At 37.7% G+C, this 22,573-nt stretch overlaps 1 protein-coding gene across 1 annotated transcript; it reads right to left on the reverse strand.

Moving 5' to 3' along the window:
* Window positions 1–399: 399 nt before the first annotated feature.
* Window positions 400–9,869, reverse strand: pif1 (PIF1 5'-to-3' DNA helicase homolog (S. cerevisiae)). The gene is made up of 12 exons (XM_062429291.1): window positions 9,318–9,869; window positions 9,063–9,186; window positions 8,721–8,846; window positions 7,544–7,697; window positions 6,645–6,759; window positions 5,595–5,701; window positions 5,312–5,451; window positions 4,756–4,862; window positions 4,524–4,611; window positions 3,272–3,417; window positions 840–1,031; window positions 400–587 (listed from the first exon to the last, which is right to left on the reverse strand). Exons 1-12 carry the CDS (start codon window positions 9,867–9,869, stop codon window positions 537–539), a joined length of 1,902 nt encoding a protein of 633 aa, XP_062285275.1. The 3' UTR covers window positions 400–536.
* Window positions 9,870–22,573: the final 12,704 nt, after the last annotated feature.

Consider the following 22,573-nt stretch of genomic DNA (forward strand, 5'->3'; position numbering starts at 1 on the left):
CACAAAGTGTAAGAAAATTAATTATCACACTGGAAAAAAGTTCTTGCACAATTAATGGATGCGTCCAAGTGGACATAGTGACTCTGTACAATATTGTGACATTACAGACAGGTTGCTTTAAGTAAAAAATATAAGCTTTTCTACAAATGGCAGGAAAACATTTTATTTTCCCATCCACGGCCTGTAAAATTAAGCACCTATAGTGTAACAAGTTTTTATTAATTATGTTTACTGAAGGCAGGACACAGAGCTCATTGAAAAAAATAACAAGACTAAAAAGGTATAAGTTGAGTAAAACTTTTATTTGATTGAAACAATCATGATAATAAATTAAAAAAACAAGGCATTATAAAAAAATAAGCTTTTAAAAATAGTAACAGTTTTGAACACATGGTGGCAGTCTGACTTCAAGTATTGTGTCTAAATCTGAGAGGTAGATGGTGAATGTCGATGTTTGTAGTTGTAGTTATATTTCAGAAGTGCCGATTGTCGCCAGAGGAATGAAATGATAACATGCAGATGACTTATTACAGTTCTCACCAAGAGTTTTCTTTGTTTCTGCTGCCAACAAACTCATCCATGGAGGCCTGTAGAGAGCATTACAGACACAAGAAATTTAAAAAGACTGAATAGCTGAAATGTGACTGCTACAACTTTTAATATGGTGTTATGTCTTGGCTGGGTTTTTAAGTGTTTGGGATTTCATAGTAATCTGGAAATGATGTGTGCAGACTTAATGTTTTTCAACTCATTTCACCTTAACTTTAACATATCAACAGAAACAAAAATGTCCTGAGGTTATAAAAATGATGTCATTAAGGTTTGAGCTCTTCACTCACCTGCATGAGCAGCCTCTCCTTCCTCAGTTTCCTGTAAAAGAGTAGAACATCTGGGTCTGCCCGCACCACGCTGGGGTCAAAGTCCATGACCCTCAGACCCTCCAGACTTCGAGCCCGAGACAAGGCTACGTATGCCTGACCACTCTCAAACACACGTGCCAGAGAGATTTCCACACAGTCCAATGTCATTCCCTAAAATAAAAAAATAAAAACAGTAGTTAAAGTCGGGGGGACAAAAGCAATTTTTCAACCACTGACTGGCATTTTGTAGTTCAAGATGAAGCAGTCTGCACTAATGGATGGATATTCCCGTATCTGACGTAAACAAGAACAACCGCAGACTCCAGGATTCATCCACAGGTCAATATCAGTTCCTTGCAGAGGAGAAGTGTTTCATTACTCAGTGCTTCAGATTTCATTTAACCTTCCTGCCGGGTGAGTGGTGTCAGAGCACTTATTTCACAATTTAAAGCCAGCTCTGCTATGACCCTCCTGTATTATAGTTCTAGTATGTCCACTCATTTCCTCTGAGGGAATGCTGGCGTGGGATTTGTTTCTCATGTCTCAGTTTTGTTTATTCTGGTGTAGATCAAACTCCGGTGACACATTGGTCGTGACCAATAAACTCAATTACCCACAGGGCCCCTTTTTCCTCTCAAACCAATTCCAGAGTCTAAGGTCAGGATATTGGAGTCTGCTGTGAGAGTTAAAGCGATGGTTCGGCGTAATTTCGACCTAGCGTCATATGCACCATGAGGTCCATCTAATCACAGCCTCAGCCCTTTTTTTTTTCATTTGGTCGCAAATTAATGGAATTAGAGCCATCAGCCGAATGATTTAGTACAGGCTCTAACGGAACCACCAGTGCATCTTGTAAATTACCCCACTAATAATGCCTGGATTGTTATCAAACTTCTACAGTAGTACAAATAGGGTCTTTACTCATAAATCGGTGCATTGGAAAGTTTGTAAGTACACCAGGAGTTCATTAAAACAAACACTTATATGCCGCTTTAAGTGGGAGCGGCTCATGAGACAACAGAGTGATTGGTGAAGAAACAGTCATGGGAAGCAGAAACACTAGCTGTGAGTGTTCAGGGTGTTTGAAGAGGGGCCGCATTCACAAATATCCCCAACATTAAAAGTAGCTCCTGACTGGCTCAGTTACGAAAATCCTTTGCAAATAAGTCAGTCTGAATTTCAGAAACTACTTTTTTGGTCCCAAAGTCATTCAAAAAGCATTTAGTGCTAAAAGTAGGTAGTACGTTTAAGACAGATGAAAGAAAATCCAGAGATCAAAATTGTAATTAATTTGATTTTAAAATAATTAACTTTTTGACATTAACATTTGACTTACTTTTTAAATCAAATTTACTACATTTAATTGACACTCATTTTAAATTACATTTCATATTTGAATTTTCTTCAAATTTGATAAAAAGTCCTTTCTTTGTTTCAATAGAATTAATTTATAATCAAATTGAATTGATTAAATATCTAAATCACACTATTGACTCTGTGAGGCTGAGCTTAATGCTTACACAATCATGCTAACAGTTACGATGGTAATACGTTGATATTAAGCAAGTAAAATGTTTACCATTTTCATCATCTCAGGATGCTTACATCAACACTGAACACACAGCAAAGCTGAGGCTGATGGGGATGTCACTGGTTTGGCAGGTGGTTCACTTCATTTCATGATTAATTGATTACTAAAAGAAATAAAATCTGTTTACGCAACACTGTCAGACCAGCAAACCAGTGAAACCAGCCAATAAAAGAAAAAGTTAAGTCTATTTGGGCATAAAACTAAGTACTGGACAAATTCAAATATGACCACATGATGGGGCTAGATGAAAAGTTGTTACAATTCTTTCTGAGGGGACCAATAATTGTCTGTACATTCATGTCGGAGATATTTCACTCAAAGCTACAAATGCAAACCTCACTGTGACTCTAGTGGAAAAGTCAGAAATTCTATTGAGCTGCTGTCAGAAATAAATCCATCCTCCTCTATATTAAGGTTTAGAAATGATACTTTTTAGTTGAATACAGTCTGTATTTCTGACACCACTCTTGTCTTCCTGGTCATGTTGACCGTAACCTCGGATGAGTTGAAGTACTGTAATAACGTGGACTTGATTAAGTCTGTGGATGGCTCAGACACTGAAATCAAGCCTGCAGATGTGTTTAGCTGTCTGGAGGTGACTACAAAATAGGAAAATAAATGAGTGTCTGGTCAATTAAATCAAAATAGACAATTGAGTGAGTCATTCACTCACAGAGAGAAAAATCACACAAAACACTGGTGTCCCATGGCAACAATGTGTTGTCTGCAAAGACAAAACAAGGTCATCACAGATTTGGTCAGCATTTGTTTCTCTGATATTTGTGTGAGTTGTAACCAATGTTACAGAACCTTTGCTCACCTGGCTCTTGTGAATGGAGATGGCCCAGGCCAGTTTGAGTGGCAGTTGCTGTCGACTCAGGTGGATCCCGCCCCCAGACTTAAACACCCAGCGCTCTTGCTTCAGCACCTCTGTAACACCACACAGGAAACGCACACGTGGGAGTCCTGAAGAAACAGGGAAGGAATGAACGCTTATTAATATTTTGACTTTGCTGTTGAAAAAAAAATTACTCTTGCTGCTCTAGAAACAATATTGAGTTTCATTTAACATATAAATCAATTTTAATTCTATTCTGAATGAAATTTTTTTTTTTTAAATAAACAGAACGATTCCTTAGTAATAAAAAAAGAACTGATGAGTATTGATAAAGAATCAAACCAATAAGGAGTATCGATAAGATAAAGATAAAATTCTACTGACACCATGCCTACAGCTAAATAGTGGCTTCAACCAGTCTATGATAGGCTGAGAAAACTGCAGTTGTAATCCATTCACTATAATCTGTTTTGCCAATTTTATTTTGTATGGCACACAATGCAATCACTCTCGAAAATGTGAAGGATTACACACAGCACTTCATCAGTGAGCATATTGGTTTCCTTTTTCTTTTTGTTAATGTCAATGTACTGTGAAAAACTACAACCTGTTTTTAAAAAAATATATAAATATTGTAATGACAATGGTCCAAAATTATGTGAAACGGAAAGTTTTTACTCTAATAACATCCCCTGAATTGTTTTGAGGCATTTTATTCTTTATTATCTTTATCACAGCTATCTGGTCCTCCAGAGCCCTTCCTGTGTCAAAAGCTCCTGGTAAATTAACACACATGACAAATGGGAAATACATTTATTTAATTTCTTGCTTAGAAGAGAAGATTAATACTATTGTCATGTGTGCACACTAAATAAGAAGCTGGAGCCAGGAGACTGTTTAGCTAAAAAGTGGAACAATTGACAATACCTGGCCAAAAAAGAGTTTGAGCAGATAAACTACAACTTTTCCTCTTTACATTTTGGTTTTGAACATATTACACAAATGTGATATAATGTGTTGATAACAGAGCAGGTACAGGCAGACTGATTCTTTTACCTTTTCATCTTCTCATTTAACTCTTGGCAAGATAATAAATTAGTGTGTTTTATGCAAAAAAATCAAACTAAGTAATCTGCAATTCTCTTGCCACTTGGGATACATTAATATAGAAGATATGAAGGCTGGCATTTCTGAGCAGAGTGAAATATGTTAAATAAATAAATAAGTTACTGACCAGGTTTTCCAGACTCAAAAGCCACCACAACCCCTCGTGCTCCATTCACCAGACCGCGAGCAACATCCAGGTTCTTTGTCAACATGACCTTAAAAAGAAAAAGAAAAAAGAAAGGGGCACAGGTATCACCAAAACATTCAAAGCATTTTTTCATTGAAACTGACAACAGTATATTAGGTACACACAGGCACAGAGTCTGAGGAAAATGAATGAAAGCTACACACACACTTACCTGAGCTCCCACTTTGAGTTGGATCAGTCTGCTGACGGGGCTGTGAGCGTTTATAGTCTTCACCAAGGCTGGGTCACTGTCAAGGGCCTCGAATACCCGTACCGACCCTGATGATTCATTAAACAAACAGATAATATTGTTGTGAACATAACTGTTGTATCCAAAATATGCAGTCAGGCAAAACTTCATGTGACGCATCCCAATATATCTCGAGTGACAAACCACACAACAAGAATGTTGTAATGTTGTAAATGGTAGTTCTGCCTTACTGACTGCCCAAAAAGAGGAAAAGGAAAAACTGGGGGATCAAATATACACTCTGCACAGCTTCCTGATGCAATTATGTCTTAGAGAATAAATGTACATCAGTACAGGAAATAAGTCAGAAAACAAGTGGTGTCCAGCTGAGGCTGAAAACACCTCTGGAGGGGAAGTTTCAATAAGGTTACATGAGTCCGGCCATGGTTTCCAGTTTTGCAATTTTCACCTGGATCCAAACCAACAGAAGTGACACCTGTTGGACCAGATGAAAGGAAATAATCAGACCAATACAGACCTGGCAGCTGCTGGAGTTTGTTCTCGTTCGTGAGCTCTACGTCATCCTTGTGTGTGCACAGTCTGGTTGCTAGAATACCGTCCCTCTCGATGTGATGGTAGGCGCTTCCCATTAGCTTCGCAGTGACTTCCTCCGTCACCCTGAGTGGGATCAATTGAGAAAAAGCTTGCTTAAACTTCTCTTGTAGAAAACCAACTTTTGCATTTGAACTGGGATTAGTTATATAATTGTACATGCTGGCCATGAGATTGCTTCAAAAATAGACGGGTGGCTGTGAAGTTACCTGCCCACTCTCACAGCCTGCAGGAGGGAGATGAAGGACTGGTCTGTTTGGCGCCGCACTTCCATAAGCTCCATGTTGACCTGGATGACTTTACGCCAACTCCTGGCCTGAAGGGTCATAGAAATGACATGGTCTTTGTCAAAAAAGTCCATTTGGGAGTTAAGTAGAGAACCTGTATTCATGGCAACCGTACCAGCTAAGCCTCTGGGCATATGGGGAATACTGAAATATCAGAAAATTAGGAACACCTCTATAAACCAGAGCAAATGCACCACAGTACATCTTACTGTTATGAAAATTTGGTCAACCACAAACACATAAATACCCAACTATCAACCGCCAACTATTACCTTAAAAAAGGACTATATAGTTTAACACTTCTCTTACTGTGCCAGCTTAAATGTAAAGTATTATGCATTTGATACGCAACATGTTTAAAAGAATGGGTTCAAAGTCTTAAAACAACTGTCAGATGCCCAAATTACCAATGAAAAAGGTTTTACCCTCTAATCATTCCTCCTGCTAAAACTGGCCATTGAAAGATCTCCCCAAATGTACTAAAAATGTAAGTGATGAGGGACAAAATCCCCCGTTCCAGTTGTGTGCAAAAATGTATTTAAATGTTTATCTGAAGATAATGAGGTCAAATCTGCCACATTTACAGACTTTTCAGCATAATTTTCCCTTCTGAATCTCAGTGGATGGATTGTAACAAAGAGTCGAAATACAGTATATCCACTTGATTTGATGATGTTGGATGATGAAAACTTCATATTAGCTCCAGATGAACTTTTAAATACATTTTTGCACAGGGGGCTTGATGATTTTGTCCCCCCATCACTCACATTATGAGCACATTATGATTTTATTGGCAAGTATAAACTGGAGGAGGAATAATAATGACAAAAAAACAACAACAACAAAACAAAAAAACAAACTCATTTCATTGTTCATTTGGGCACCTGACTAGTGTTTTAAGACAGATGTGAAAAATAGTGAACTTATCTTTCAAGGTAAAGGCATAAAAATATGAAAATGGTTTGCACTGACCTGGAAGCAGAAGCTGGCCTTTTCCTTTCCCTTAGAGACAGGAGGCAGCTGGAGGAAGTCACCACAGACAATCAGCTGGATGCCGCCAAATGGCTCAGTAGACCTTCTCACCGACCTGCGACAGTGCACAACGAGGAGTACAGTATGTCACTGAAGGTGAATATACCTAGTGTACCAAATCTCTATAGCGAGAGAACCAATCTGTTTGTTTACATGTCCAATACTTCAATTTGGTCAAAGGTACACAAGTTCATGAGATTGTGCAGGTTATTATTGCTGCATTACATGTAGCCTGTTGATTTTGGTAATCATTGGATAAAACCTTCTACTTATATCAAAAGGTTGATTGTTTCTACTACAAAGAATATAAAAACAAGGTACTTTCCTCAACATATGTAAATCAGGTAAAATAACATTCTCAATTTATAAAACTGACACTAAGTTTGAAATGCTTAAAGTATGTTAGTAAAAGTTTTAACTTTGGTTTAATTTTAGCAGTGAGTGTGAATCTGCTTTTAGAGACTTTTAAAACTTCCAAGTCTCATTTTTTAAAAACTTTTTAATTCATTGTTTAACATTTCAAATAACAGTTTCACAGTTTTATAAATTATAAAATTGGATTGTACCCAACATCAGCTGCCTGAAGGAACTTTCATGAACTAAGTCACATTAATCACAAGTGACATGATATTTATTTGTACAATTTGTGTAAAATGTGCCAAGAATTATTACATGAGTAATTTATTGTTCAGTTGATTTGTGTTTACAGAGATAAAAAACATGCCATTCTGCCCTTGTGGTAATGTAATACACCTTCATTTCTATTGTAACATACTGTACACACGGTTACAGTTACAGACCCTGAAATGTGTGTTGTTCAGCTTTGAATCCAATCTCACCTGGCTATAGACTCGAGCTTGTCAAAGAACTGAGCTTCCACCATGGAGACCTCGTCAATGATGAGGTGTCGACAGCTGGTCCAATGCTGCAGGACCCCGGGCCTCTGAGCCAGTTCGATACACTGCTCCAATGGGGCAGAGCCGGAGCCGATACCTAGAGACAGATTGAGAGTGGGAGGCAGAGGAGCACAGGGTGGAAAGGGACATAAATGATAAGCATCTAGGCAAAATACTCAATCTACACTTCATACTATATGTTATGTGGAAAGACATGGATACCTCCTCTGGATTCTATTAAAATCCAGATGAAATGGCATTTTGGGATTGTCTGATTTCTGTATCTCAAAGTGAAACAGGACAGACATAATGTGGAGAGGAAGAAAAAAAGGTTGATTGATGGGTGATCATCATATTATTGGTTGGTTCAAGCCAACACCAGGTTTTGTTTTACAGGAAGAAAACATGATTGGATTTTGATATAAGAATACAAAGAAATTGATTTTTTGGGTATATTTTTGGCAGATATTGTTAAATAGGTTTAATTTCATCCCGACTTTTAAGATTCATAATGAACAATACACCATCACAGACACTGTAAGCAGGTACCACGGAAGAAATAGTAAAAATATTTTTAAAAAGACAGTTTCCTCAACTAAAGGAGACTGGTGATTAGAGCTGGAACAATAAGTCATTTACTCACTTATATATTATAAGTATATATTCACAGGTTGTAGTTTCATAAATGTGAGGATTTGCTTTTATAATCACTAAACTGAATGTCTCTGAGTTTTCACTGTTGCTTAGACACAAAAGACATGATTGTGACGGGCATATTTTCACTGTTGAATATTTTTGAAGACTAAATGAATAATTGTGTAAACATTTGGCAGATTAAATAGTGATGAAGATCATTGTTAGTTGCTGTGTCTCATGCTTTTCATTATCAGGACAGCAAAAGAAAGAAAGAAAGACAAAAAAACCCAAAACATTTGTGTGCCTGTCCATACAGCCTCATTTAAGGGCAGACCTTGGTTGAAACCAGTGAACTGACCAATTATTTGGACAACAATGCAACGTGTTGATGAAAGAAAAACAGCGTGAGCTTACGTCAAGAGATACACTTACGTCACTGTTTTGTAATATAAATTTTATATCTGAAGAAGTTTTAATAACTGACCAGCAAAACTGTGTAGTGTTGTTCCTCCGATATGACACGCAGCAACACCTGTGCTGGCTGTGGCGAAGGTGCTCTTTGGGGGAAGAGATCCCATGATTCTCTTGAGTAAAAAGGACTTTCCAGTACCTGAAAAACACACATTCAAATGAGCTAAGAACCAACAATCACAGGATTTAGAACAAGTTGGGTTTAAACATTATAAAAGAAAGACAAACTGTTATTAAATGGCAATATCAGTAAGATGTAACATAATTCAAAAGGACAGTGATGCAAAATAGATCATATACACATCTCTTTTTCACATCTTATTATGAAAATGTAGCTTGTACCCCACATTCATACCTGCACTTCCTGTGAAGAAGACATTCTTCCCGCTCAGCACAGCACTGAGGACAGCGGTCTGTTCTTTGTTCAGTTTACGTGAGGGCAGAGACAGGATGGGCTTCTTACTGGGGTTGGATTTCACCTGAAATAATTGATAATGACAGATAATAAGACACAAAGATAGAGCGTAGGGTGCAGCTGTCTGCTACAGTCTCAAAATAAGATATGTGGTCACTTTAAAAAATAAAATCAAATGTGTGAAGTTTGACTCACAGGGCTGAAGTTACAGTCACCCCTTGACCTTTTGACCTGCTGTCCTGCTCCTGACGCTTTCATCTTATTGGTCCGTTCTGTCAGCCCTTTGGGGGGCTCTTTGGATCTGAGCTCATTCACCTTCTGGATGTCTTTTTGCTGCAGGGGGCTGATGGCCTCGAAGCTGCGGGGCAGACCGGCTTTGAGCTTCTCTCGGTCGGTCATGGGTTTGCCTCCTTGCCAGGCCTGATGTTTGATGCTCAGGGTTTTGAGGAAGAGGTTTAGTCTGTCAGGCGGGCAGTTGGAAATGAGCACCTGGATGTTTTCGGGTATCAGTTTGACGGTGCACTTTCCATCTCTGACAAACTTTGTGAACAGTTTAATGTCCTTCAAATTGTAACTTTGCGGGACTTTGCCGTCGTGGACCCGGAGGATGATTTCCTGGAACTCGTTCCGTCCCAGAGTCACGGAGGCTTTACGGATGACCTTTCTGCGGGTTGCTTGGCCGGAGGTGTTGAGATGCTCCACCGTCACACAGCACTGCAGCTGGGCACCGTCCTCCCCGGGTAACATGGCAGCAGCCTTCAGCAGGATTACAATAGTTAATATTATGACTGAATCAGTTTGCTCCAGCAGTTTGAGAAAAAGGTACAAACAAAAACAAAACAGCTCATCTGTTTTATAAGATATGTATATCTGTTTTAAAAGCCTGAATTGAAACAATGTAACATGACCGCAGCTGTGTTTCATTCAATCAACACAAACATCCAGCATGTCGTGATCTCGCTGGATCAACAAACATCTTAACTTGACTTCATCATCATAATAACATTAAAGTGAAGTTCGGAAACATATTTGAGCTCTGAGCTTACCTTTGTTTATCAAACACTCCTTCCTTTCTCAGTACAGCTGCTCTCCGTTTCTCAACCTCCGATTTCAAATTTTCGGTGCGTGAATTTAGCCAATAGCACAGCCACGCTCTTGGCCAATCAGGATGGGCGATTTAAAAATGCAGCCAATGAAATGCGAGAAAGTACGTCCCCTCCAGGAGCAACGACCAATCAATGATATTGAGGCAGGTGACGTCATGTGTGCGTGACCTACACATGGGTTTCTGGAAATAGCTGCAGAACTTTTATTAGAAGAAATTCTCATCATCATAAGTGCTACTCACCTTCATCACGATTAACTCAACACGCAGTAATAACAGTTTTAAAGAGGATCATCTAGACTAAATTCAGTTTCTTTTGTTTTATCTGTTGTGGGTCATGTCCTTATTTATATTTTTAATTTGTTTATGTTGAGAAATGTTTTATTAACAAACATTAAACTGGCTCAAGATATATACAGCCAAACAAACAAGTCACAAAAAGAAAAGAGACCAGTAGTGTCCTGTGTATTTCTGGCAATATGACTCCAGCTGATAAACATGTGGGCTCACTGGAAAGTCAGCAGACATTATGTAGGTCAGCACTAATTGTTCATGTTTATGTTTATGTTTTATTTTTTTTTAAATTTTTTATAACTGATCACGAGTCACTCTGCCTTCCATGAGAAAGAGACAAGAATGAAAGAAAGGGTGATCAAGGGATGAAAGAAAGGAAGATGCACAGGGAACAACATAAACAACCGTGTGTATGGTGTATGATAGCCAACTCAATATGGTGTCCTGGATCAGTGTGTTATAGGTTACGATTCAAAATGGGCAATGAACAAACAATCAAATGTCAACAAGTGGGCTATCCATTATGTTGCTTCATGTGATGACTCACTATCACACCCTCATTATTTTTCAATAATAAATATGCACACCTCCTTCAACAAACCATTCATAATTTTCACATGGCTGCACTTTATATGAAGTAAGCTTCCCAGAACCTGATGAGAGGGCCGAGGTTATATCCACAGTCGACACAAGTGTCATTAAACAAGCCTGACTGAAGCCAATTGAAAGTGACTAACATCCTGATGTTTCAGCTTGGAGGGCAATAACCTGTGACAGGGTGAGGCTGTTTGATCAATCACCTTCCTTCATCCACCACACAGTCTCAGATACACACCGACCACCAGCCCGGATCTGGTAAAAGTAATAAGCCAAGTATCATCACTGCTATGATATGTATTACAGTCTTGGTGGGTGATGTGTGAATAATGTTGCACTGAAAATTGGGTTTTAAAGTATTACAAGTGAGGCTGACTTTAATATTTAACAGTTTTGGCTTCTTTAGTCATTTGTTCATTAGAATCCACATCCTGAGCCTGTCACTGGTGCTGCAGCAGGCATGTGGAGACAGAAAAAAAGTCCAAGCTACAGTCCCTCAATATAATAATCTCTGTCATGTTTTGCATATTTTGCTATTTGCACAAAATTGTACTGTGAAAGCAATATCCAAATTTGTTATAAATATTTGAAAAGAGTAATTTGGGTATTTTGGCTTTTTTATTTGGTTAGCTGAAAAAGTATGTGACACTTATAAGTGCAATCTTATCATTTTAAGTTTAAGAATGGAAAAAAGTAATAACGTGTCAAAAAATACAGTGCAGTGAGTTTTTTCTTCTCCCAGCTAGCTTTGAGCTAGTTGGTTATGTTTTCACTTGTCAGGAGGATCACATGTAGTGTTTTGGTATCCTGAATGGTATAAAGCAATTAAGTACATTTACTCAAGTACTGCACAAACTAATTACAACTTTTAGGTACTTGTACTTCACTTGAGTATTTCCTTTGTACGCTACTTTATACTTCCATTCCACTACATTTCAGATGGAAATATTGTACTTTTTACACCAGTACCTGTAATTGACAGCTATAGTTACTAATTATTAGTAATTATACTCAGAGAAAGATTTACACAGAAAAAGAACATGATGAGCTCATAAAGTACAATGCTTTATTAAAGATTGAATTAGTGGAAGTGGTTTTGATCATGATCATAGTATCCCTGGTTTAATGCCAGCAAGGGACCTTTGCTGCATGTCATTCCCTTTTCTCTCTCTCTGTTTCCGGTAGGCCACTATGCCATCTACTTTCAAATGAAGGCAAAAATGCCCAGAACAGAATATTAGGAAAAAAAAGATTGAATTAGTGGTTCCCAGCATTTTTGGATTGTGACCCCTTACAAAAAAGACGTGTCTACTTTCTTAGTGATTTCAGATCTCTACCAGTTGTTTCACCAAAGAGTGATTCCTCCTTCAAACTTCTCTGGTAGACTGTTTAAAGCCCAAAGAGGTAAAATTATCCAGTATTTCAGAATAGAAATAAAGATTAGAGAAAAAACATAATATAAATGTATGAAGCAGAACTTTATTTCATCGTCTGTCCTTCCCAATTAATCATGACGCTGTTCTCTTCTGTATATCATATAATAATTTCTGTCCGGTGAGAGCTATCACTTCTCGGCGTGAGAAATGTCAGGTGTGGCGTGTGAGCGAGAGAGCAGCTTGAAATGTGTGTCTCACGGCCTGAGACTTCAGATGTCTGAAATGTATTTGGTAACCATGGCAACCACAGATCTGTCAGATCTAACAAACTGAAGGTTGTAAATTCAGACATTTCCGGGTTGTATGCATTTACTTAACAAGTGAAAATGTAGCAAAGTTTTTTCCGCTGAAAACATTATCAATGCTGCAAAGATTCGAACCTGAGTCTCCTGAACTAATGACTGACACGATGCCCGTAACGCCACCGCTCCGGTCCTACAAAGTAATGTGACAGCCCAATATGTTTGCTAATACGGAAGATAGATATTGGCGACAAATAATTTCTGACTGATAAACTGACGCGTGAATGCATTCACTGAGGAAAGATTATGAAAATATAATACAACTTTCCCGCCAGAAATGTCTTTAGAACAAACATTACAGATGAAACCTTTCTAAATTCGCCCTTTTCTGCTGGCGTGGAAGATGAATGTCCGCCATGTTTTCACGTTGTTATTCGTCTAGGGTGCAAATAGCTCAGCTGTGTGGCCGAGCCTATTTGTACCAGGGGTGCAAATAGACACTCCGTAATTATATTTTGTTGATAATTCTTCTTTACTTATGTAGGATTTTGAATGCACCTTTACCAGTAATGGAGTGTTTTACATTGTTGAACTGGCACTTTAGCTAAAGCAAAGAGTTCTACTGCCACTTGCCTGAGGCAAAATACCAAAACAAAATGTTCCCATTGAGATGTAGTGGGATTTCAGATGTCTAAAGGCAGTATTACAACATTTTGGAACAGATAAAACTGTTAAATTTCTAATGGCATCCCAAAATGGCATAAATTGATTTTTTTGGCTACTACACTGCAGCCTCAACATATATCAGATGTATCATAAAATGGCTGATGTGTTAGCATTTCCATACTTACACACCCTGGGTAGACACAAAGAATCAAATGCTTTGAATTGAAAATAACCCTCATACATGTTCAATGATACTCAGCATTTGTTTTTTTGTTTGTTTTTTTTTCATTTGTTTTGCACACAATTCTTACAGCATTGGCCAGTGAAGTCACACTTTTGACAATGTTACTATGTTTTTCGTGATTTTGATAACTTCTATTGTCAGATGTGATTATATCCTTTGGTGATATTATGACCACTGGAGGTAAATAATAATCAATATTCTTCCAATGCAGACTAATATGTGCTCAGCAGGAGGAGAGGGAATTTCCAAAGCATTAAAAGTTTCCATCTCAGAGATTATTTTTGAGGATAGAACATTCCTGTTATGAAAAAACACACAGTTTCTGTGTCAGGCCGACCTCACTGACAGTTCAGTTGGTTAATGTTTGAATTGCAATAGGAGCTAGTTTGTGACCCTGCGGGCTTTGTGATCCCAGCATGGGGGTTTTAAATAGCCTGTTCTTGTAAGTTCTGCATGTATGGTACATTTATAGTAAACACTGGTGATGTGACTGCAGATACTCACATCACAACACATGGCTCCCTCGAAGCCACAACAATTTTGATTGATCGAGTTCATTCAACAATAAAAAAATATAAATACAGGACGTGGGCCCCATGTACGCATTTTCAGAAATTGTCACGGATAACACAACAAAGCTAGTTTGCTTATTTCCATTGTGGTCCTTGATGGAAGGGGACACTGATTGTCATCAGCACATGACAAACTTTACAGCTCAGATATTCAAAAGTGTACCAAGTGAAATCAATCAGGACAATTAGGGGTGAAAGAAGGGTGAACCAAACAGCCAGTGAGTGAGAAGGAAAAGAGAAGAAAGGAAGTGAGGTAAGTGGGGAAAAGGAAGTGGAATAAATAAAAGAAAAATAGTTAATCTTTTCTACATGGAGAGATAACTTATTGTCATCCAGCCATCTGCCAACCAATGTAAGCTCTGAGTTTAAGGTTTCTACAGTAGCCCTAAAAACAAAAACCAAACACTGGCTTTTTTCGCTGGTTTCGTGGCCACTGTAGGTTCTCCCACAAGCTTGGAAGGGGAGGGCGATATTCAGCTAGTGAAATTTGAAACTTCACCACTAGAAATGACTAAATCTTACACACTGGTCCTTTAATACTCTGTATTCCAGATAAACAGAGCTTTGAAACCAGCAACATTTATGTCTTGGCATTATGTGAAAATGGAAAATACATCTAATGTGCATTACAGGAGGTCATGTTTAAACGCTTTAAGTAATAAGTGCACAGTGCTCTCTTAAATTGATTGGGAGCTCACAAGGTCCATTTTCCTTAGCAGTAAGACTCATTAGAACACATTTTCATTAAGGCTGAGAGAATCAATTGACACAGGAGGACTGTATTTGTAATTTTCACCTGACCTTTAACAATCCCATCATTAGGTGGAAAAATGGTGAATGTTTGTGCCTGTCACCTCTCTAAATACAGAGGCCTCACTTATGACCATCAGGACAAATCACATTATAAACAAGGTAACTATGACTCACTAGCTTAATGTACCTTTTTTTATATTTAGTTGGTGCTGCTGTGGTGCGTTTGACATCAGTTTCACACAATTTTGACGCTGAGACAAGAGCTGCTTCTAACACTGGATTAAATTGCTTGGCTTGCCCGCCTGGCATTAAGGTTTCATTCAAGCCCTGAATACAAAAACCCAACCCTTTCTAACAATATTTTCTTCCTTTCTTGCGTCTTTATGGATCAATCTCCTTTTCCCCCTATAGTGCTCTTGCCCTCTCATGCCCACCCCCCCCCCCCCCCCCCCCCCCCCCCCAAACTACTGTATGTAATGGCATCATACAAACATATACATATCTTCCACCATATATCAGAGATTACCATAAAGCGGTTGAAAGTGAACATTTTGGCCTTGAGTAACTGCTCATTCATCTTGAATTCAATAAAATAAAAAAGAGATTTCTGTTAAGGAAATTAATTGGATAGAGGAAATTGCTTTAATTGAAACAATTGCATCTCTGCTTTTAATAGAATATAATAAAATATAATAGAATACAACTTTATATTTCCACGATGGTGGAACTTGAGAAGGGAAGAAAAGGGAAAACAATGAAATCAAATTTCCTCAACATCTTGCAATATTAAAATTCAACAATACCCTCTTCATTTCCATTTGTGCAGCTCTTATTGTCCTTAATATGTTTTGTAGCTCTTATTGTCTTTGAAATGCAAATTCCTATGACATACAATATGCAATCTACTACACAAAAATACATACATTTACTGTATACTGTACCAAAGCACTACCATATGCAGAATGAATCACGTGTGAAATGGACTTTGCATTTGCATTTTCAAATAAGCGGATGTCTTACATAAACCTCAATGAAAATTCAAACTGGTCTGGACTAATACAGTCGACCTTAGACATCCATGTTGGATTAACATGCAATAATCTGCGGTTTCTGTACATAAAGCACTATCTTTTTCTGCAGGCAGTAAAATCTTGCACATGCCTTTGACATAAAAGATAGGATCTCCACAGAGGAATAATGGCTCATTATTTCATGACTGAAATATTATGTCTTATGACTCACCCTGCTGTATCTGAGTATGCAAATGTAGACTATGACAGCGGGCCTACGACAGTATAATAACCCAGTCCCTACCCAATGACTCATATCTTGGACTGTCTCAAGCTATTAGATCAGTTGAGGGAAGAGAAATACCTTGAAAGGGATGGAAGGTACACAGATTAGGATAGATTGTGTTATTAAGGCTAAGTGTCCACCAAAGAGAGACATCACTACATCATACAGTATCATAAGACAAGTAGTAGACACCGAGTGGCGTGTTTAGTTCAGACATTTGTTACATCAGTAGAGGATCCTGGTTAAAACAGACTGTAACAAACATCTATCATGTGAAATTGTTCTAAAGAATCATTACAAATGATACAACTGATACATCTGTCTGATATCTGAAACATCTGATTTTATGACTGAACCAGTTGAAAAGTCAAGGGATCACCAAGCAAATATTTGTACTAAATTTCATGCTTTTGTAGGTGCTGTACCATCTCGCAAACAAAGAATATGTGAAGAATAAAATCCTGAACAACTTGTTCCATAAAGTGATAACAGTCAAGATAACAGAAATGAAAAGGAAATCCTCTTCAAACATTAAGAAACATCTCTGTTCTGTCAGCATACTGACACAGGTTAATTTAAAGAGTGCCTATAGATTTTAGCATTCACCTCCAGCACTGCTCGCTCTATAAATTCTGCCTCTGAGGAGTAGATATTTCTCCCACGGATCCAGTTCTTTTACTTATGAGCAGTGTGAAGCTGATTTATATACTGTGGTTCACATAGTTCAGAAAGTTGATCTCGGCCATTCGGATCTTCCTATGGTGACAGCGGCTCTGGTTAGTTTTCATGTCTGGGCTCACAGTTGGAGGGCATAGACCCATCATACCACTGAGTGATCAGTCTGCACTGATTGTCAGTGAAAAATGCCTCCTGAGAGTCGTATTTCATACATTTCTTCTCCCATGCTGTCATACCAACACCAGGATTTCCTATGCAGGGACCCTTTTGATTGTGCCAGGTATTTAGGTGGTGTCATGGAAAACTTCACCCTGACAGATGGAGGCCTGGTGGGGTGCAGGGAGGCTTCTCGTTAATACTGGCTGAAGGCTGGAGGTGATGCAGAAGTTAGGATTAAGATGGACAGTAATGAATAGAAAAGAGGAAGTGACTTAACTATAAGTAAACTGGCAGTAACTGACTGAATGTAAATGTATTTTTATAGTTTAGACTGTTTTATAGTTTGAACTCTAATGGAAAGATAACATGTTTGAAGCTCTGAAAAAAGCTATTTAGTGAACTTTGAGTCAAGATTATTGTCAAACTATGTTTTCCAAAGTGAGGGATGAACTTTCTGATTTATATTCCTCTATGGTTTGTTAAATTCTACCAACCCGTGAGTTTATGTAACTATTTTAAATACCTTAAAACCACCATTAAAAAAATGTTTTTCTTCTCTCCTGTGAAATTGAAATTTTCGTTTTAAATTTTTAATTTGACTGCAAGAAATTCATGTTTTTAAAACTCCTGATTGTGTTTGACGTATCATTTAGTTTTAAACTTGAATAATCTGATCTAATTTTCTATTTTAATTAGGTTCCCTTTCTCGAACAAACAAGTTCATGCATTAAAAAAAAAATGCTTTGTGACATTTCCATCGAATCATCACATCTACTGCAATAACAGCCTCCTCTATTTATTTGTCGATTCAGGATGTAGCATAAAACATCAACACAGAATTTGTGACATACAAAAATACAGAAGAAAATGCGTTCATTATAATTTGCAAAAAATATGAGTTATTTGCTACAGTTGAATTAGACAGTTGTATGCATCATATTTTGAGTTGGGTTAAGAATGTAAATACTCAGTGACATATTTTGAGAAAAAACTGCAATTACATATAATTATCTCAAAAATGTGGCTTCAGCTTGTCTAAAATGCTGAAGTGCTGTGACAGTCTTTTTCCTTTTTCTCCTAATGAAGGACTGATGACAGGTGGGACTGACATCACCTGTCATCAGTACTTTATGTTCAGCGGCTGGTTAGTAATCAGAGGTGCTGACACTGATTGCTATGTTGTCAAGTTTTAATGAACACAAAGGCAGAAAAATCCTTGGAGAATAGTTGTAAGATATTTAGAGCAATTTTAGGCAAACATTTTATTAATGTAAATGCATATATAAATACATCTGCAGCATCATCTCTTGGTTTGACTGTAGCAGATTTTCACAAATAAAAAATTTCAATTAGTGTGGTCAAACAGGCTTGTGAGCTTTGGTGGAGAAGATGATGACAGACATATTATTCTATCAGTTAATTAGTTTGCCCTCATCACCATGTTTCTGCCCCTCATGGCTTTACTCACTTGCTCTGTTTAACTGATGTGTCAAACTGCTTTTAATTGCCTTTGAAAGTGATTCATCTCAAATCAGGTCTTGCCAATTAGGAAGTCTGTTTCATACCTTTCCGATGCTGCGTATCCACTCATGAGCTGTGTTGGTGGGGGTGAAAGAATTACATCTGTGATGTTGTCTTTTGTGGTATTAATGGTCTAGTTTGGCCGAATCCTTCTCACTTCAATGCATGACTATTGACTGATTGCTGCTGTGTTAAGGAAAATGCTGAATCATTAAACAAGGGTGAGACTCAGCAGTGGAAGACAAAGAGGTATTGGGATGAAGTTAAATGGTAGCTGTCTTAAATAGCTGAAAAATGATCAATAAAACAAGAAGTGTGGAGAAACTCTTTACATTTGTTTCTCAAATGTTAAGAGTTGTGTTATTTCAATTCATTTAAGATAAACCTGCATTTACCGGGGGTGTGGAAACAAGTTGTGAGAACAACACTTATTTACACATTAACTAGGTTGGCTCAGACAAAAAGTTGCCTCCTTGTGAGTGTGTGACGCTTTTATCCACTTTAAAGGAATACTTTGACATTTTGGGAATTATGCTTGAGAAGATGACAAGATCAATCAAGTATCAATCTTCTCATCTACTGTACATAACTCAAAGCAAGAGGCAAATAAACCTACATGAACTATTCCTATAAAGTCTTCATACGGACTCAAGTAAAGCACAAATACTTCAAAATTGTACTTTAGTACTTGAGTAAATATACTAGTTACTTTCCACCACTGGTTTAGATTGCTATGTGAAGAAAATCACCTGAACACATTTCAGTGGTTCTGAAAGTTCCAAGACAAAATCCGTACTTGCTATACTGTAAAGTGTGGAAGCCAGTCCAGGTCCAGTATGTGACTTACTGAAGCGTGATGTGGAAACCTGTTCACAAAAATAGAGAATGGACTTTACGGTGAAGTATGACAAATGTGGCGTCCAGCATTTAAATCTTTTAAACAAAATATATTTTTCTAGAATTTTTAATGATGGAGAAAGTGTAGATGTAATTTAAAGGATTTTAACAAAATAACTTTTCTGTGGAAAAAGCGGAAGAATGCAAATTATTTTTCAAAGATTTTATATTCATCTAAAAACATGTCTGGAGGGTATGTTTAAAAAAAACACGACCCTGTGAAACATTTATTTAAACTAATCTAAAATAAAATGTAATGAAACCATGTGAGAAGTTTAGAGGGAAAATCACTATTTGGTGGAGCTGTTAACAACTCATAGACATCTGAAATGTGAGCCGACTACACACTGCTTTTTATAAGATGTCAAAAGACGAAAAGGTTTAACAATGTGTTTTGTTTTAAAAGCCTGTTATAATATCCATTGTGTCAAATCTTGATCTGAAAAGTAACTAAGGCTGTCAAATAAATGTATTGCAGCTGAAAGTCCAACATTTCCCTTTCAAAATGTAGTGGTATAAATAGTATCATATAGAAATAGAAGTACAAGAATCGCTAAATTGTACGGTACTTTTTGTATTATGATCCTTCCTGTGGATATTTTGTGCTAGGGTGTGCATTAGATGTGAAGAAAAACCCACAGGGTGAAAATAGCAGAGACAAGTTGTTCTGGGAGATATTCCTCTCTTCCCCCTTCTCCTCACACACACACACATTCCCCCTAAGACAACTTTATAGCCTGCAACTCTGCTTTTAGATGTTCATCCTACACACTGCCCACTGTCTGTGAAATGTAACCTTCATGAAATCCAGATATGTGTGTTTTCTCTTTGGATTGCACAGATATTTTAACAATTATCTCTGTGATGCGGATATACCCTTGTAAAATCAATCATAATTTTTCTTTCATTACAGGCAATGAAAGATGATGTGACTCTATAATAGAGATATGAAATCTAATATTTATGTCTCGTGGGGTAGGGCTTAAAATCAGCTTTATTAAGCCTCCTGGTTTCATTCAACTTGTCAAAATTCTGGAGATAATGTGATTTCTTCCTCACACAGGTTCAGTAGGCTATTCAACCAATACGCTTTATGTGAAACTGATACTTTAAGGCATGATAATGGGATTAACATTATTTGCTTCAGAGGTGCAGACTAATATTGCTTGTGGATTTCACAGGAGGAAGGACGAGGTGAGATGATGATAATAATACCAGTTAGTGTCACACTAATAAAACCTATGGAGGTGATGTGGAAGCAAGCTGCCGCCTCCTACCTTTAGTCTAACAGAATGCTAAACTAAATGACCCTGAAGACAGTTTTGTATTGTGAATTTTGTGTTCTGTAGACTTTCTTTAAGGTAGAACTAAACTGCAGGAAAAGAAGCAATAATTGTTCACTGTGGCTATGGACAAATACTGTTATCAAACATTTGCTAACAATCATTTTTTATCAAAACAACATCAATTAATGAGCCTTTATAAAAAGGAAAACACTGTTTAGTAGCCTGAGCATTGTTCACATCATTTCTTACCTGAAATTTCTCAAAGGAATAGTTTGATATTTTGGGGAATACACTCATTAACACACCTGATAACACACTCAGGTGCATTGACATTTATTCATTTATTTACCAAACATGTCTCCATGTCAATAGGAAGCTACAGCCAACAGGTGGTTAATTAGCACAAAGACTGGAAACAGTTGGCTTGGATCTGTCTAAGTTTAAGAAAAAAAAAAAAAAAGTCTGCCTCCCAGCACCTTTAAAGCTCATTAATTGACTTGCTTTATCTTGTTTGGATTGTTTGTTTAATCCATCGAAAAAAACTGAAGTGTAAAAACATCTTCCAGGACTTATTTGCTTGACTATTTCTTGGCCAGAGGCAGTTGCCAGGCAGTAGACTTTTTTCACAACAGATGTTTTGACTTGTCAAAGCAGGAAAAGCACAGGTGGAATTAATATTATTAATGTTGGCTGCATTACATTTATGTGAGCCAGTTGCAGGGCTCTGATACTGTGCATGGTCACTCACTGACGTAGCTTACTAGGACAGTTACAGGAATGATGGAATCATTTACAGCTGTGCTCATCCTGCTTTGAAAGGTCAACATGTCTGCAGTGAAGAAGGTCTATTAGCCATGAATGTATTCAGAAGAACCACATACTGAGCTCCAAAGTGGTGCTTTGTTGGTCTGTGCATTCCAACACAACACATATTGTGTGTTTCGGGCTAAAATGACGAAAATTCGTCATCCCTTGTAGAGCTACAACTAACTGGGTGGTTATCTCCTGTGTCGACCAATGCAATCACCCTGAACTCTTCCCTATGTGTTCTTCGTTGCAATAAAATGTCACCTCCATTGCTTCTGTCATAATTACTACGGCTGCCAAAGGGCTTCTGTCACTTAATCAGCACGCAGGATTCTACAGGACCCCTCCCATATTCTGTTTCCTTGTTTGAGTGGCTCCCTTCAGGATGCAGACTTAACTGTCCAGGCTGCAGGACACAGAGGAGGAAGGCAACCTTCATCCCCAGGGCTGTTCAGCTCCTTAATGCTGATCACTGACCCACTTATGAACATGCTGGCATAAACTTTTTAAAATGTATTTTTTTACATAAACTCATAAAATTTTGGATCACAAAATCTAAATGCACTTTATAATCGAAGCACTTTATAAATTATTATCCATGTGTTGAATGTTGTCTGTTGCGGTGTGTGTGCTGTTTGATTGTGCAGTGTGTGTGCTGCTTGTGTTTGTTGAGTGTGTTTCTTTTTAGCTACTGTCATGCCCCTTTTAAATTGCCCCTCTGGGACAAATAAAGTGATTTGAATTGGATTTAATTAAATTAAGGACAGTCTCTAGTGAAAAGTAAGTAAGTGTAATTTCAGGTTGTGTTTGATGTTTAGAAAAAAATAACTCACCCTTCCACAGCTGCTTCTTCTCTAATGATTACATATACTTTATGGGCCACTGTGCATTTTGTGAA

Source organism: Scomber scombrus, chromosome 11 (genome assembly GCF_963691925.1).
Source record: "Scomber scombrus chromosome 11, fScoSco1.1, whole genome shotgun sequence".
Lineage (NCBI taxonomy): Eukaryota > Metazoa > Chordata > Actinopteri > Scombriformes > Scombridae > Scomber > Scomber scombrus.